At 47.0% G+C, this 17,728-nt stretch overlaps 1 protein-coding gene across 2 annotated transcripts in view; it reads left to right on the forward strand.

Moving 5' to 3' along the window:
- The first annotated feature begins 423 nt into the window (after positions 1-423).
- The window catches only part of GATA4 (GATA binding protein 4), a 49,616-nt gene continuing 32,311 nt past the window's right edge, over positions 424-17,728 (forward strand). For both annotated transcript variants that reach the window (XM_027087975.1, XM_027087974.1), the window contains exon 1: positions 424-1,243. In XM_027087975.1, the coding sequence (XP_026943776.1) occupies positions 628-1,243 (616 nt within the window). In that variant the 5' untranslated portion in view covers positions 424-627. The remainder of the gene's footprint in view (positions 1,244-17,728) is intronic.

A 17,728-nucleotide genomic window follows, 5' to 3' on the forward strand; every position in this document is an offset into this window, starting at 1 on the left:
TTCCCGCGGAGCCGGGTGGCCTCCGAAGCTGGGCCCCCGAGAGTGGCGATTTTGTTTGCAGGGCGGGAGAAGCAACCAAGTTTAGGGGAAATGGGCTCTGGAATCTCTGGATGAACTTATTTCCCTCTTTGTCATTCCCTCTTTAGACGCGGCTGCATCTCGGAGGAAAGGAGCCAGCCCGGCCCTCGGCCTTGGAGCCAGCCTCCCGCACCCTGCACCGCAGGCCGGGGTGTCCTGAAGACGGCGGTGCCGCGCAGCGACAGGCCAGGCCGCGTGCCCCCGGCTGGAGCCCCGTGCCCGCGCCCGGGCGCTACCCCGCGTCTTCGCGACCTCTAGTCCCTGCAGCGGATTCGGCCTCTCCTCCACCACCTCCGGGAACAACCGCAAATTCAGTTTGGGATTTTCCTGAGTAAACCAGAGCCTATTGTCTTTGGCTCAATGCTGGATTTAATACGCATATATTTTTGAAGGATTCGTGGTTTTTTTTTTAACCTTTGATTTTTGATCTTCATTTTTGTGACAGCCCCTGACTTGTACATTATTCGTCTTTTTATTTTTGTATTATTATTTTCTCTCCCCGCACTGCTCCTTGTCCTGAGGACTCGGACGCTGCGAGCGCGCGGGGCGATGTACCAGAGCCTGGCCATGGCCGCCAACCACGGCCCCCCTCCGGGCCCCTACGAGGCGGGCGGCCCGGGCGCCTTCATGCACGGCGCAGGCGCCGCGTCCTCGCCGGTTTACGTGCCCACGCCGCGGGTGCCCTCCTCCGTGCTCGGCCTGTCCTACCTCCAGGGCGGAGGCGGGGGCACCGTGTCCGGGGCCGCCTCGGGCGGCAGCTCAGGGGCCGCGCCGTCGGGCGCAGGGCCCGGGACCCAGCAGGGCAGCCCGGGCTGGAGCCAGGCGGGAGCCGAGGGAGCCGCCTACACCCCGCCGCCAGTGTCGCCGCGCTTCTCCTTCCCGGGCACCACCGGGTCCCTGGCCGCTGCCGCCGCCGCCGCTGCGGCCCGGGAAGCCGCGGCCTACAGCAGTGGCGGCGGGGCGGCGGGCGCCGGCCTGGCGGGCCGCGAGCAGTACGGGCGAGCCGGCTTCGCGGGCTCCTACTCCAGCCCCTACCCCGCCTACATGGCCGACGTGGGCGCGTCCTGGGCCGCGGCCGCCGCGGCCTCCGCCGGTCCCTTCGACAGCCCGGTTCTGCACAGCCTGCCCGGCCGGGCCAACCCTGCAACCCGACACCCCAATCTCGGTGAGTGCTGAGCGCGCGTCCCCGGGCGGTCCGGGGCCGGAACAGAGGTAGTCCTGAGCCTTGTTTGGGACATTTAATTTTTCACAGGTATGCGGGGGCGGGGGCAGGGGATAGAGGGGATACGGGAGTTTTTCCAAGGAAAGCAAACTGGGAGACAGAACCTGGCGGCCGGGGCGGGCGGTAGCGGCGGTGAAGGTCACAGCCCCACGGAACCCAGATTCTGTTTAGTGAGGGCGGGCCTGCCTTCTAGATCCTTTTCTGAAAGGGAGAGACGACTGCAGGGTGGCCCCGGGCGTCGGGTGTGTCTGGGTCTACGTGCGCCCGGGCAGCGCCCGTCTGTAGGTGACTGCGGAGGCCGCCGGGCGACCCGGCTGCACAGTGCTGGGAGCACCGGGTTTCTGCTCCCGCCTCCTCTCGGCCGTTGCTCAGCGTCCTCCGCAGGGAACTGATTACATGGCTTGGGCCCAACATCTTCTGGGCCATTTGGCGGGCCAGTTGGAGGATCCCTCGGGGTGGCAGAAGATTTTGCTGTCGGGGAGTTCACACCGGGAACAAATGAGGGACCCTAACAATGGAGATGGGTTGAACTGGGATCAGTGCCAGGTGGGTGCCTCGGGGCCAGAGCGTGCTGTGACCATGTGCTGGTCGGCGGGGCATAGGTGCCCAGGGCTGCGTTGGAAGCGCACTCCAGGTCGGTGTCCGGGAACGCGGGAAGCCCAGAGGTGCATCTTTATAATGCCCGACTGAAGTGGAGACTTTGCCGCAGGTCCAAGTGTTCAGCCTCGTCCGGTCCCGAGGGCTGGGGTTAGAAATTACAATCGTAATGGGCACAATTTTAATAGCTTCTTTGAATGTCAGCCTTGGGAAGGACATCAAACGTGTGCCCCTTGCTCCCATTTACAGATGAACAAAATGAAGTCCGAGGAAGGGCTTCGGCGCTTCAGGCTGAGAGAGAAGGAAGTGGCAACGCTAGTTCAAAATGTAAATGATCTCTGGTCCTGTGGAATTTCAGGAAGGGGCGGGATCGGGCTTGGATGGAGGCTACTCTTGTAGGGGAGGGGAAGCCCAGACTTGAGCAACAAAGTTAACATTTATTGACTACCTACTAAGTGCTAAATCCTTTCGCATTTGTTCTCACTTTGAAGAGTAAAGTCTGTTCCTCCCAGGTTTCCAGTCTTGGGCTGGCTCCGAGAAGGGTCCAGGCTTTGAAGAGCTTTTAATTTATCCTCAGACCCTGGGTGGCCTGGGGAAGATCCCCAGGGGTGTCCGCCCAAATACACATCTCAGGTAAACTGATAACCGTGGATGTGGCGCCGGGGCTTGGAGCTGTGGCTCCCAGTTTCCCCCTCCCCGTCACGGGGGAGCCAGACGGCACCCCCAGAGAGGAGGGCCCGCCCCTCCCCAGGCTCCGGAGACCCTCGGGAGGACCTTGAGAGATAGCTCGGCAGCATCTCCATACAATGGCAGCTCGAGGTGAGCATGCTGGGCGTGGGCCCCTCAGGCCCCACGTTCTTAGAACCCTCTTGAGTTCTCTCTAGAGCTCCCTCTAGAACTCCTATTTTAAAATAGGGAGGAATGGTCCACACAGTTTCACTTCTTCGAACTTGGGGGAGGGGTGGGGAGGTTGCTTCCTAACCCTTGTGATCCTGGACTGAGAATTTGGTGCTTGGTTAGGGCAAAAAGAGAAGTCTGACATCCAAAGATGGGGGGGGATTCTTTGTGGTCATGAGAGTTACAGCCACAACAATGTAAAAAAAAAATAATACGGTGTGAGGAGTGCACACAGTGAGTATTTAGATTCTCAAATGTAACCTATACCAGGCCGGAGGGTGTTGGAGTAAGTAGTGTTTCCCACACTCCAGTGTCAACAGATGGCAAGCCGACCTTTAAGGAGGGCCCCCTTGCTGACAAGTGTGGCCTGTCTTCCTGGCACGCAGTGCTCTGTCCCACTACTTCAGGAAGTCCCACCTGAAGACAGTCCTGGGGTCTGGCCAAGCAGTGGGATTTTCTCTTCTGTACACAGCCAGGTGTTTTAAGTGGTCAAGTGGTGAATGGTTCCACGTTACCTGTGTGAGGGGACAGGAGGCACGTTGAGTTTGTTGGCATTCAGATCTCCAGCATGTTCTGCGGGTGGTACTTGCATAAAAGCCAGTTAAAAGCAGCATATGTACATGTGCTTTTTATATGTTCCTCCTATCACATGGACCCTCCTGTTAATGCCTGGTAGCTTTATCGAGGACCATCACTGACATGTTAACTGATGCTGAGTGATCGAAGGATGATGACAAGTGATTACTGAGTCCGTGGTGTTTATTGAGAGCTTGCTGTGGGGAGTTGCCACTGGGTCCTAAGATGGCAGTACAGGGTGTGGTATGACAAAGGCAAACCTAGATTCAATTTCGGGTGCCCCTGTGATCTCGGGCAAGGTACTTACCTCTCTCAGTCTCCTCTCTTTTCCTGTATAATGGGATGGTTGTAACTACTTTTACTGTTGTTTTAAATTAGAAAAATAAGGTAACGTTTGTGAAGTTATTGGCTTGGGCACGTAAATGATGGCTATTTGAGTAAATAGTCACTATCATGGCAGAGTGACCAATGTTTCTGATTTTCTCAAGACTGAGGGCTTTTTAGGATTGGGGATTTTTAGTGCTAAACCTAGGACAGGCCCCCAACAAACGGAGATAATTGGTCCCCCTAAACAGGCGTGAAGACGGGTGAGTGACCCAGCAATGGGCTATGGCCATGAGCTGAGAGCAGAGGAGAGAAGACAGAGGTGTACCTCCCTCTGTCTAGGAATCTGGAAGTCTTCACCTGAGTGGTGCTGTCTGCAGTTGGTGCTGAAGGGTAAATAGAAGTTTGTCAGGAAAAGTACCTGCAATTTGGAAAGAAAAAAAAAAAAAGAAAGAAAGAAAATGCATGCCCTCATTTACTGTCACACTGTCTGGTACCATGAAATAATAGAACCCAGCTTGGCTTTGTTTAAATGATGTATTTATCACCATAGGTGAAACCACACAGATTAACTCATTCTTCACACAGAAACTGTTTTTAATTTCAAAGAGGAGAAAAAAGAGACCACCTTCATTTCTCTATGAAGTATTAAACGTTAGTATTAACAATAGTTCATATCTTGCCAGAGTTCTTTTGTTGGTTATTGGAATAAGGCAAAAAGCAAAGTAATAAAAGCAAACAGGGGCCTCTGTAGAGCTCTGGACTTAGGGTGGAAGGAATGACTCTGCCTTGACTGCCATGTATATAAACTTTAATTCATTCCAAGTTCAATATGAGCCCTGACACAACCATTGAATTCATGAATTAGGCTGCACTGATGGAATTATGTGACCTTACTGAGACCAGGTACAGAGTCTCACCCATGTGTAAGTGCCTGGCACACGCTGGGCACTGAGCAAATATTTCACTGGAGATGCAGGAGGGAGTTGCTGCAGTCCTCTGCCCAGGTCAAACCACACACCACGGCTGCTGAAGAGACCCACCGGAGGGCTCTGGGGAGGCGTGAGCCAGATGGGAGAGGGTTCCTGAAGCCTTGGGAAACCACTGGAGCAGTTTCCGTTGGAGAAGTCCCAGGGTGGTTAAGAGAGGGAGAGAGTGTCTCTGTATAAATATCTAAAAGGCAAAAGTCCATGTCCTTTTAACTTTGTGTTGCTCTAGGTGAGCAGACATTAGTTTTGAGAAGAACACTTTTGCACACAGGATTGTAGCTGTTGAAATGGAATGGCTATGTCTTATTCATGCACCCCTGGGCACTGAAAGTGCTTAAGGAGACACCGTGTGGCCATCTGCCAGTGGAGCTGTGCTGGGGACTCTTGCATTTCAAGGGCTCGGGTCTGCCTTGGTGTGCCTGTGAGTTAGCTGTGGCGGGATGATATAGCTGTCTCCTTTTAGAGATCCCGATCACGGTTGTTAACGTAGGCATATCCATTTGTCAGAATTCATGGATGTATACTATTAAAATAGGAGTGTTTTCTTGTGTGTACGTTACACCACAATAACGTTGACTTTTGTACCAATTAATGCTTGTAAATACTTAAGGCTGAAAAGGAAACTGGAAATTATATGAGACTATGCCTTAAAGAAAATAACATTGTGGTAGATGTTACTGGAAAAGCTATGAAAATATAGTTTATGATGGAATAACAATTCTTTTGTGTAATAGAAGAACAAGCAGTTATAATTTCAAAGGAGTGCAACAGTTTTGAATCATTTTAAGGGTTGATTAAAAAAAAATAACAACACAAAGAAATGCATGTATATCACTCAGTGTTAGCCAAATGGTTTCTTTGAAAGCTTTGTCTCATTCACGGTGTTCTAAGAGTTTGTTTATGGTATAGGTTGGTGGAAGACTCTGAAGTGTTTTCTGGATCTTTTGGGGACTGCTTATCAATTAAGCCACTTGCTTTCAGAGCCAGTGCATTTATGTAGGGAACTTTGTGAGATCAACTCGCCGTAGGGTAGCTTGTTTGGCTAGAGAATCATTCGTCAGTCTTTGAGAAACCAAAGTTGTTTAACTTTTCCGTTACCACCCTGAGCAGGTCAGTCAGAGCTGGGGCCGGTCTGTGGTGTTGCCCTGAGAACCATTTAAATGGGGAAGGTGTGTGTGTGGCTGGGGAGGGGGACGTAGCCAGGGATATGTCACTGCTTCTAGTGAGATCTGTCACCTGCCCAGGGGTGTCCCATTGAAAGGTCAAGCCACATTTGTTAGGTGCTTTCTAAGCACTCAGGTGAAATGATGCACAGGAGACAGCTTTAGATAACACTTTCTTCAGTATCCCTCCCTATTTTTTTTTTTTTTTTTTTTTTTTACTTAAACGAGCTAAGAAAACAAACATACTCCGAGGTGTGGGGAAACAGGAACTCTGATACCTGTGGATGGGAGTGTAAATTGGTACAACCTTTATGGAGAGCCGTTTGTGATATCTGACAAATTACAGAGCTGATACCCTTGACCTAGAAATTTAACTTCTAGGAATTTATTCTACAAATATAGAATATATTCTATGGGCATATGTTAGTTGCAGCACTGTTGTGTCGTTGGAACTAATTATTCCAACCAAAATTGTGAATAATCTATATCCGCATTATTAGGGGAGTGTTTGTGTTCACATGGTACAAACAATATGATATCTTGCCAGCATAAAAAATTAGGAAGTTCATTATGTAATGGTATGGTATCCTCTTCAAGACATTTATAAGTGCAGGATGTGTGTGTAGCACTGTATTTGTGTAAAAAAAGAGAAGAAAAGATTATATGCATTTGGAAATATTTAATTTCTCTCTGGAAATATTCACAAGGAACCTGTAGCATTGATTGCCCGTCGGGAATAACTGGAGAGGTGAGGGGAAAGGGTGAGAAAAGGACTTTCACCATCTGTGCCTTGGAACTTTTTGAATTTTTAACCACCTTAACCAGCTTTCATTGTCCTTTCTGTGCTTCTTTATTAATCCATTAAATAACAAGAAAATACATTTAAAATACAGGGAGGTTAAAGTTAAGATTTACTTTGTTTTGTTTTTACTGCCTTAACAATTTTTAAGTGTACAGTTCAGTAGTGTTAAGTTGTTGTTTACATTCTTGTGAAACAGATTTTCAGAATTTTTTTGTCTTGCAAAACTGAAAGTCTATACCCATTAAACAACACTCCGAACTTCACCCTCCCCCAGCCCTTAGTAACCGCCGTTCTGTCTCTATGAATCTGACTACTCTATTATTTTTTTAAATAAATTTATTTATTCATTTATTTTTGGCTGCGTTGGGTCTTCGTTGCTGCGCGCGGGCTTTTCTCTAGTTGTGGTGAGCGGGGGATACTCTTCATTGTGGTGAGCGGGCTTCTCATTGCGGTGGCTTCTCTTGTAGCGGAGCACGGGCTCTAGGCGCGCGGGCTTCAGTAGTTGTGGTGCGTGGACTCAGTAGCTGTGGCTCACGGGCTCTAGAGTGCAGGCTCAGTAGTTGTGGCGCACGGGCTTAGTTGCTCTGCGGCATGTGGGATCTTCCCAGAGCAGGGCTCGAGCCTGTGTCCCCTGCACTGGCAGGTGGATTCTTAACCGCTGCACCACCAGGGAAGCCCAATCTGACTACTTCAGATCTGTCTCTATGAATGTGACTACTTTAGATCCCTCATGTAAGTGGAAATCATACCGCACTCATCTCTTTGTGACTGCCTAATTTCACTTAGCATAATGTCCTCCAGGTTCATCCATGTTGTAGCCTGTGATATGACTTCTTCCTTTTTAATGCTGAATAATGTTCCATTGTATGTGTGTACTACATTTTGTTTATTCATCCGTCATGGACACTTGAGTTGTTTCCTCCTCTTGACTTGTGAATAGTGCTGCTGTGGACGTGGGTGTACAAATGGAACCTTTTTAATTTTGACCATGTGACTATATTACCAATTAAAAAAACATTAGACCAATTAAATTTTTAAAAAGACATAGTATTCATGAATTAACTTCCTGAAAGTCTCCCGCCTTTTTAAAAAAAAATAGAGTTCTATATTTAGAGTTTATGGATGTACAGGAAGAGTACTTTAAAACATAAATTGTTAGTTACTGAATTCGGCTTTTGATTTTTGCTTATCCAACAGGAGATTCCTTTACCTAGGGGTCAAAAAACCCTTATCCTACTCTCAGTAATGCCTTCTGGGAGCAAGATCTCCGTCCACAGTTGTCAGATGTCGCCCCCCTCCCCGAACCCAACCCCACTGACGTGACTTCCTAAGATCCCCTCGTGGGCACATACACTGGTGACCCTTCCTGGTGTGGGTACTTCTCCCTCAGGTTATTTTGGGGCCAGAATGGAAAACCACTAACCTAGGACAGTGATGGGATTGTGTTAGAAAACCACAGTACCTTCTCCCGAGGCAAGGTAAGTCTTTTAGCCAATTCTTTTCAACCTGTCGTTTTAAGACCTTTGAGTTGTACTGAATGTAGAGCTGCAAACGTTGCTGCTTCTGTTTGCATAAGAAAGAGGAAGGACCGCAGGTTTTCCCATTGCCTTGCTCTAGAAGTGGGCAATTCTTGCAGGTCCAGGGATGCTGCTGTTTTAAGATCTTGAAGGGGCCTTTTTGACATCGGAAAGTATTTTTCTGCTGGTGACTTCTTTGACCTCCAGTCCTGCATAAGGTGCAGTTGATAAGGCTCTCTCAAGGCTTGGGAATGAGTATCACTCTGTTATATTGACCTTCTATGGCCCATGACATGGTCTCATGTAACACACTCCAGGGAGGATTATTTAAACGTTTTATTGGCTACTATAGAGCTACTCTTTTGTCTCCTTCTCAAGAAGGTAAGGGAAAATAATATGAGTGGGGTTATACTAGGAATAACCTCTGACCTGTTTTAATTTATACAAAATAAGTTTACAAGTTTGGGTACATTCATGTTTGGAAACCAGCTAACAACTTTCAACTTTTTAGGGATAGGAACCTATATCTTGTACCATATATGAATATATATATATATATATATATATATATATATACACACGTATTGTGTACTGTGCATATATGCAAGTAAGTTGGATCCTTTCTCGAGGGTCAATGAGGAAGTTGTCAGGTAACAGGAACTTTTAAGTCCTTCTTGAGAATTAGATATTGTGATCTCCATTTTGCAGAAGAGGAAGCTGATGGTCAGAATGATTAATCTGCCCCAATTCCTGCTGGTAGTAAACAGCCCTGGCTTAGAACCCAGGTAAGTCCCACTTCTAGGACCGTGCTTTTTCCCTGTTTGCCACACTTTGCATTTGCCAAGCTTAAGGGCGCTCCACTCTTCAGATCCAGAAGGTACGTGGTGTTTGAAGGACTCAAGTAAACTTCAGGAGTTTCTGTTACTCTGCTCACTACCTGCTCCCTCTCCCCAGTGTAGTTTCTCTTCTCTGTTTTCCTGTTTCCCACCAATGTCTCTCCATCTCATTCTGATACTGCAGAACTTGCAATGCCAGGAATCCCTGCCTCACACAAGCTTCCTTTCAGCATCCTGATTTGGGTGTGCGGAGAATTAAAGAGAGATTGCCCAGAATTCAGACCCTCCAAACTAGAAGATTCTTCTTACCCTGGGGGGGACTGTTGGCTGCAGAAGAAGAGCAAAGCCGTCTGGCTCTCTCAAAAGTCCCTTTTCTTAAGGAAACTAGAACCGTCTTCTCCGTATTCCCTTTTCTCCGAAGGTCGGAGCTGAGAAAGGAGGAGAGGAATCACAGTGATTATATTTTTTAATGAAGATGAGAATAGGGGCATGGATCAAGACAGTGGATAAAACCCCAGGCTGGAAGAGCCCATGGAATTGGTCTGAGCTGATCACAGAAGCCATGAGTGGAAGCTTTCTCGTTTCTGGCAGGGGGCCTAGGGTTTTATCTATTGCTACTCTGTAATCAGAACTGAGCCAGGATATTTAAGCCTCTTATCTGAATGAAGGGAATTTGGTTTTCTGGGCTTCAGTACTTTGCAGGAGCCCCAAATTGCCTTCATGTCTTTAAATATATATATATATATATATATATATATATATTTTTTTTTTTTTTTTTTGCCAAAGGAGGAATATAATCCAGACAGGTAAGCCATGCCATGTGGTTCACCCTCTGCAAATGGAATGAACATGAGGATGTCTTTCACTCTGTGTTGAATCATCATAGATGAACTTTATTTCGGAGGATGAGACATCAAGGAGTTACCACCAGAATATGGTGGGAAATTTTGAGGATTATTAAGCCGCAGGCTTTGGGATTCGTCAGTCACAGATTCAGTTTTGCTGCTTAAAATGGAATTAAATCCTTAAAGTATTTTTTTAATCTTCCTTTTTTTCTTCCTAGTTTAAGTCTCCATTTCTACTTCTAGAAATCCAGTCAAACTTTATCAGCTCCATTCAGTATTGATCGATAGCAACTGGTGAGCAGGTTAATTATAATCGCAGAATAAACGCTGGAGTCTCAAAGTTCACCACTTTTGCAATGTTTCCAAACCCCTCCGGGACCATGCCAAGAGACTCTCATTGACACATTCAGAGCAGGTGTGGGAGTTTGAACCCAGGCAGACAATCGGATCTGATTCAAGACAACTCTTCTTATCTGCAGCTTTTCCTATCTTATGATGTCTGTCATTTCAGATAAAAAAAAGTTCAGTCAACTGAGCTGGGAAATGGCAAGTTACATTTTCTTCTGATAAAAGTTTTCTAGTTGCTGTTTTATCAGATTGGGTTGAAATTGTATGTGTTTCTGTCAAGGTCTGCAATGACCTTTTCAGATATTTTATCAGGTATTAGGTGGGGAAACCTTTTTTTTTTTTTTTCTCTTTCTTTCTTTGACCTAGCAGAGAATGACCTGACTTCCAGGATCATAAATCAAACCAGGCAAAGAGAGGCAATAATACAGGTTACCCATCAAAATTGAGTAGGCGGGGGAAAACAAACAACAAATAAAACCTTTCGCTAGCATATAGAGAGAACTTAACTTGACCCGTGGTTCTCACAGTGTATACCTAATAGGAAAATACTGCTTATTTGAAAAAAGAGAATGTTTTCCACGTCAAAGATGGCTTCAGAAAAACAGTTTTTTTTTTCAAATAGTATCAGTAAAACTTAATTATTTTTCTTTTATTAAACTCAGGTATATTTACTATGGAGAAATGAAAAACTCATATAAACCAACGCACAGAATTTGTAATCTTACCATCCAAAGATAACCACTGTTAGACATTAATCCTTGACTTCTTAGTTACCATACTTATACAGGCATGTGTATATCTATATATTTAAACAGTCATAAAAGTTACTGTTTAGTTATTTCAGCACTGAAGAAAGTTTTCATAAGATTGGTGACCCAGCCTGGCTCCTAAAGACTGGTCTCTTAAATAGAACAAAACTGGGCAATTGACCGAAAGAACTGCCAATAATAAATAGCCAATCAAATGGGAGCATTGTGTGTAAAAGCATAGCTTTTCAATCTTACAGTATGTTATGTTTAGCCATGTTAAGGCTACAGCATATTTATAAGTTTTAAGTGGTTGCCCCCTTGAAGTGAGGTGACCAGCTGCAGGATGTGTTGATTTCTGAGGCTCTGCTTTGTTGAGAAACGTGAGCAAGTAGCTTTCAACCCACTTTTTAGAAGGGGAGGTCAGTGAGGTGAAAGTGTATCAGTCCAGCACCAAGATCCTGTCCCCTGCTCTCATCTTCCTGCTGTGTGACTTTGGACAACTTATGAAGCCCCTCTGAGCTTGAGTATCTGCACTGGTAAGGTTAAGAAATCAGGCCAGGCACAGAAATAGTGAGAAGGGGTATTTAAAATCCGGGGTCTGGGAATTCCCTGGCGGTCCAGTGTTTAGGACTCCACGCTTTCACTGCCGTGGGCCCAGGTTCAATCCCTGGTCGGGGAACTAAGATTCCTTAAGGCCCACAGTGGAAGGAAGGAAGAAAGGAAAGAAAGAGAGAAAGAGAGAGAGAGAGAGAGAGAGAGAGAGGGAGGGAGGGAGGGAGGGAGGGAGGAAGGAGGGAAGGAAGGAAGGAAGGAAGGAGAAAGAAAATCAAATCAATCCAGGGTCTGATGGCAGTGCCCATGACAATAGTTCATGCTGGCTGTTACAGCAAAGCTACCATAGTAACATGTCACCTTCCTGAGCTTACCTGGCATCCACTTGCCTTCATGCAGTCTGTGTAGAGCAGGTTTCCATGGCTACCTGCCTCATTTTAAGCAATAGTATCTGTGAAATTTCAAGTTTGATGGGCTAATTTTATTTTTTCTTATAAAATACTTAACTACTAAAATGTAAAAACAACGGTGGGAAACCATGGGTTAAGTGACCTCAGAGTTGGTCTCAGTTTGTGGTTCCTTTGGTTTTGTTTTTCTGTTATTAACTAAACCCATTCAGTGCCTAAGGTCCCCGCCGGCCGTGGAGATCCACAGAGGGTAGAGCTCTGTTACAAACACCAGTACCAGACACATCATTTGCCTCATCAGCCAACCAGCCAACAAATATTTTTTTCCTGCTTCCTGTGAGCTGAGCACTCGTTAGGCTTTGGAGATCGAAAACGAACAAGGTGGTCTCTGCATCCCAGGAGCCTACAGTCTGGCAGGGGAGGTAAAAAAATTGTGAGAGTCTGAGTATATGGAGGGCTATAGAGGGGTAAATCTGGGTTCCACGCGAGTCCAGGATGCCAAACCGACAGATACCAGGCTTCCTGGAGGAGTGGACTCCTATAGGGAGTCTGAAACGATGATTAGGAGTTTGCTGCATGGGAGGAAGGACATGGTAAGCTGAGGACATCTCTTGAGTTGGCCCTTCTGCAGTGTCGGGGGGTGGGGTGAGGGGGCCACGCAGCAGGCAGAGGCATCTGGAGAGTTCGGACTTGGCCTGGGGAAGAGAAGACTTAGACAGTGGAGGGGCAGGATTCAAGTAGCATTTTGGATATGTCATTTTGGTTATAGTGTAGAAAGGCTAAAAATAGTGGCTCTTGTTTGTTTTGCGTTTGCCTCGCTCCTGCAAGGTGATGACCGCCTTCCCTCTGCATTTCTGCACCCGTTCCCACTTAGAGAAAGATGTCTGATGGAAAGGAAGAGGCACGCTGTGAAGATGCTGTGGAGGAGCTGTGTGTCTGTGGGTGCTCTAGCAGTAGGGCACAGTGAGGCTGGGCGGCTTGTGTCCAGGCTGAGGTAGAAGAAGGGGCAGAAATCCAGGCTGATTCTAGTTCCCAAACCAGATCCCTGCCCTGGAAAGGATGGGGCCGTGGCTGATCTGACCTCAGAGGTGGGGTCCCACCCTCTTCTTCTCAGTGATTCTGCCTGTAAAGGTGAGGTGTAAAGGGCCAGGAGTGGCCTGAATAGGAATACAGATAATTACAGGGGAAAATACTGTTTATGCAGGTGTGCAAAGCCAGATGCCACAGCACCTCCCTCCCAGGAGGGTTAGAGGTGAAGATTAAGACTTTTAAGTTCAATTCCTGCCTTTTAAACAAGTTTTTAAGAATATGTTAAATTTCAATCATATGCAAAAGTAGAGAGTGTCTACTCATCCCCCAGCTTCAACAAATGTCAACTCTCGGCCAGCTGTATTTCATCTGTATCCGCCCCCCCCCCCATTCCCCTACACTAGGTTATTTTGAAGGAAGTTCCAGACAACTTATCATTTTATCTCTAAATACTTGTCTGTATCCCTAAAAGATATAAGGACACTTTAAAAAAAAATACAGGACCAGTATCACTCTGATACAGTTAACCACCACTCCTTAATATCATTAAATATCCAATCGGTGTTCAAATTTCCCATTTGTCTAATTTTCTTTAACAATTTGTTCAAATTGGGATCTAAATAAGGTCCATACGTTGCCTCTGTTTATGTCTCTTAAGTTTCTTTTAACCTATAGTTCCCCTTTTACTCTCTCTTCTTTTTCCTGCAATATGTTTACTAAAGAAACTAGGCTTTTCCTGTAGGTTTCCCACAGCCTGGATTTTGTTGATTGCATTTCCCTCATTTAACATGTTCCTCTGTCCCCTGTTTTTCGTGTAAATCTGTGATTGGAAAAATAGGCTAGGTAATGTTCGGCAGCCATGGACAGTCATTACCTAGATCTGTTATTTCATCAGGGGTTGCAAACGGTCACATTCTAACGCTCTCACTCCTTCATTTATTAGCTGATACACGTCTATAACAGTAAAAAAAATTTTTTTTTTAGTTTATCAAATATTTGTTTACCCTGAGATACAGTTTGTATAGGAAAGGCAGGATAAATGCTGGCTTCTTTCACTTTACTCTTCAGTGTTCAAAATAGTGAATTAGTTCCCTAGCATCCTTCCAAGATTACCAGTGAAATAAAAACTTTTTAGTATCATTAAGAACTCATGGATTTAAACAGATATGATGTGTTATCCCATGTCCTTATTATCCTGATTGATGTTCACATTGTCCCATCTTTTGCCAGTGGAAACTCGTCCAAATTGGCTCCTGAGTTCTTTTGACAAAATCTTGGTTTGATCCTTTCCTGCTTTCCATACTACAAAATGTTCCAAGCTCTTATACATTTTCTCCTCCCAGACCTGGGTTTGGCTATCTCTCCAGGAAAGCCTGACTCCTTTTAGTGAGAAATGGCATTTGGATACCACTCTTAGAGTTGGCCCCGCTAGTTGTGCTTTTTGCTGTTGGGTTAGTCATTCCGTGTAGAGAGTTAGGAAATACTCCCCCCGTCCACCTGAAGATAAGATAAAATACATCATGTGTGGATGCTAATACTTCCAATTCAAATTTAGGACTGAAAGACTTTCACTTCCCTTTATGCATCCTTTTTTTTTAACTGTCGTAAAATATACACAACATAAAATTGACCATTTTAACAAGTTTTTCAGTGTCACTTCAGTTGGCATTAAGTGCATGTACATTTTTGTGCCTCCATCACCACCATCTGTCTCCGGAACGTTTTCGTCTCCCCCCCCCCCCCAGTGAAACTCTGTATCCATTTCCTCCTCTCAGCCTCTGGCAGCCACCATTCTCTTTTCCGTCTCTAGGAATTTGACTATTCCAGTTACCTCATGTAAGTGGAATCATACAGTGTTTGTCCTTTTGTGTCTGGATTATTTCACTTAGCATCTGTCCGCAGGATTCATCCATGTTGTGGCCTGTGTCAGAATCTCCTGCCTTTTAAAGACTGAATACTATTCCGTTGTACGGATAGAACACATTTTGTTTATCCAGTCATCTGTTCACGGACGCTTGGGTGGCTTCTGCCTTTTGGCTATTGTGAATTGTGCTGTTTGGACACCTGTGTCCCAATATCTGTTCGAGTCCCTGCTTTCATTTCTTTTGGGAATATACCCAGAAGTGGAGTTGCTGGATCGTGTGGTAATTGTGTGTGGTTTGGAGGTACCACCATGCCGTTTTCCATGGCGACTGCACCATTTTACATCTTTAAATCTTCTCATCCACACCAAGAATCTTCATCCTCAAAACCCCCAACATAATTCCTCGTTTGCTTTATGCCATAACATCCGTAAGAGTCTGAGGAGACCAGTACCAACGCTAACCTTGACACTCAGTTACTGAAACCTGTTCTGTCTGTTTTGGTCCTTCCTTGCCTTTTGGCTTCGGATTTACCTCCAGTGTTTCCAGCTCTTGGCTTTGGGCTCCTCTGCAACTACACGAGCTGGTTGCTTACGGCAACTCGCCCTACGTCCTGCTTCTTGATGCAGTGCTGCACCCCAGAGGACCACCTTGGGCATCTGGCACGTCATCCGCCACATCTTAGACCTTTTCCCAGTGCTCCAGCGGCCTGGTTGTCCTTTAGGGACTGGCAGGGTTGACACAGTGGGGCCAGTTGTGGAGGACCTCGAAAGTCGGGTAGAGGAGTTTAGGACTTTATGAATAGAGGCAAACGTAATTGAAGCAATAAATTGGGAATACATACACACAGAGGTGTGTGTGTGTGTGTGTGGGAAAGAGAGAGAGGGAGGGAGGGAGGCTGGCATGGAGACAGAAGGCCTCTGGTTCAGTTAGAGGCTGTCAGAGGCTTTCTCTAGCCTGGATAATGAGTGAGTGATGGCAGAGGACATGGAAGGAAAGGCCTGAGACGTCACCAGGCCAGACTGTTGCAGGAAAGGCATGGGTGAAGACAGTGGTATGTCAGCTTCCATGCACCCCTCATCCCCCAGTTTACACGGGCTGGGGGTGGTCATCCCGCAGTCGCTGGCCCAGAGGTGGCATCTGAGTTTGCTTCCCTTCTCTGGGAATCTGAACTGTTCTTCCACCACGCTGCCCTTCCACTTAGCTGATAATCTCCCGGTGGGAGTGGGGGTGAGAAAGAGGGGATACACGGTAGCAAAGGGGATACTGGATCGAGGTCGGAATCCTGGATTTGAGGCCTCACATCCCTGACCTGTTGTGTGGACCAGGCCAATGTCACTTCTTCCCTTGTCTGGGATTCCACTTCCCCATCAGGAACACACACCCCTTACCCCCAGTACCTTGATTTGCTGCACTGGAAAAGTCTGGAGGAACTTGTGTATAGGGAGTTGAGTAAACTGTTAGGTAGAATTTCTCACCCGCACGTTCCCATTTAAGGCCTGGGGAATCAGAGGCATCACTTCCCCTTTGCCTGGTAGCCTCCGACTGCTGGGACAGCCCGGAAAATACCTGGCCCTTCTAAGCGAGGCCGCCAAGGAGAGCTGGCGGGCTCTTATTTGACTACTTTCCTGTGGAGAGAAGGGCAAATTCTACTGTATTCCAGAGAATCCCTGGGTTTTACTGCTTAGCTTGGAGAGTCCTGGCCTTTGATGGCAAGGCCAAGATGGTGGGAGCTTCTGAGCTCAGCTCTGAACTCCAGAGGCCAGGCTGCCTGCTGTCTGTCCTGGGGAGGAAACGCCTTGGCAAGCCACCTGGTATCTGATGGTCTCATTTTTCCTTCTACCCTAGTCATTCCACAGTGGCTTTTTCATGCACACAACTTTGGTCTCTTCTTCTCACTCACCTGCCTGTGGAAGAACCAGAAGCAAACAAGGAAGAATCAAAGAAATCAGGTTCACACTGCCTCTCGGTAGCCAAGAGGGAGCAGAGGTGGATCTTGTCGTGAATGCAAGAGAGCTGGGGTGGGCTCGTCTCTCCAGGCAGCCTTTGACTCACCTACAGGCAGAATCCCCGAGAATCGTACACAGCCAGCGTTCTCACCGTTTCCATGGTGCTGTCCTTTTATTTGGATTATAGTTCTTCTAGATTGAAAGTGTTTCCAGGGCAAGAATTATACCTCACTCAGTTTGGAGTCCATGATACGATTACATGGTAAATACTAAGTAAACGTTCATTATCTGAAAAGATAAAATCAGGAATTCATCACAAAGTATATGGCCCCTCCGGCTCATATATTCATACCTGCAGTCCGGGTCCACTGAGACTGGCTGGGAGGAGGGAACCATCCTTGTAAAAGGAACCTGAGGGGGAGGGGTCCAGGGACGAGCATGGCTCCATCATGATCAGTTTTACAGGGAGAGGGATCTGGTGGGACTGGGGGGTGGGGAGGGGAGGATATTGAAGAGCTGTTAGAATCATGCTCAGGCAGCCCAAACCTAGGAGGTGGCGGGAGAGGGGAGAGCAGAGAAGGCTCTAGTGATGTGTCCTCAAAGGTAACAGCAAGGAAACAGGGCACCTAGGGGTGGGACAACGTATTGGACATGGTGGGCCAGAGGCATGGGGGAGGGACAGGCAGGTGGGATGTCCAGGAGGCAGGTAGCCGGGTCTGGAGTCTGGGATCATCACTCTGTTTGAAGCCATGAGACCAGGAGAAAGCCCCCAGGGTCGTGGGGACAGTGACGGGGGGCTTGGGGGGGCAGTGCTGGCCTCCTTCAGAGGTGGGAGGGGTAACAGATAAGAGATGCCTGACAAGAGGAGCTAAGAAAGGAAGCTGAAAAAATCGACGGTTACGTGCCCTCCATTTTCACCTCGCAAAACCCACCTGAGCTCGTTCTTTGATCCTGTGATGCTCTGCTGAGCCCTCATGGTGCCCCCT

Source organism: Aethalodelphis obliquidens, unplaced genomic scaffold, assembly GCF_003676395.1.
Source record: "Aethalodelphis obliquidens isolate GAN/ISIS:26980383/991018 unplaced genomic scaffold, ASM367639v1 scaffold61, whole genome shotgun sequence".
Classification (NCBI taxonomy): domain Eukaryota; kingdom Metazoa; phylum Chordata; class Mammalia; order Artiodactyla; family Delphinidae; genus Aethalodelphis; species Aethalodelphis obliquidens.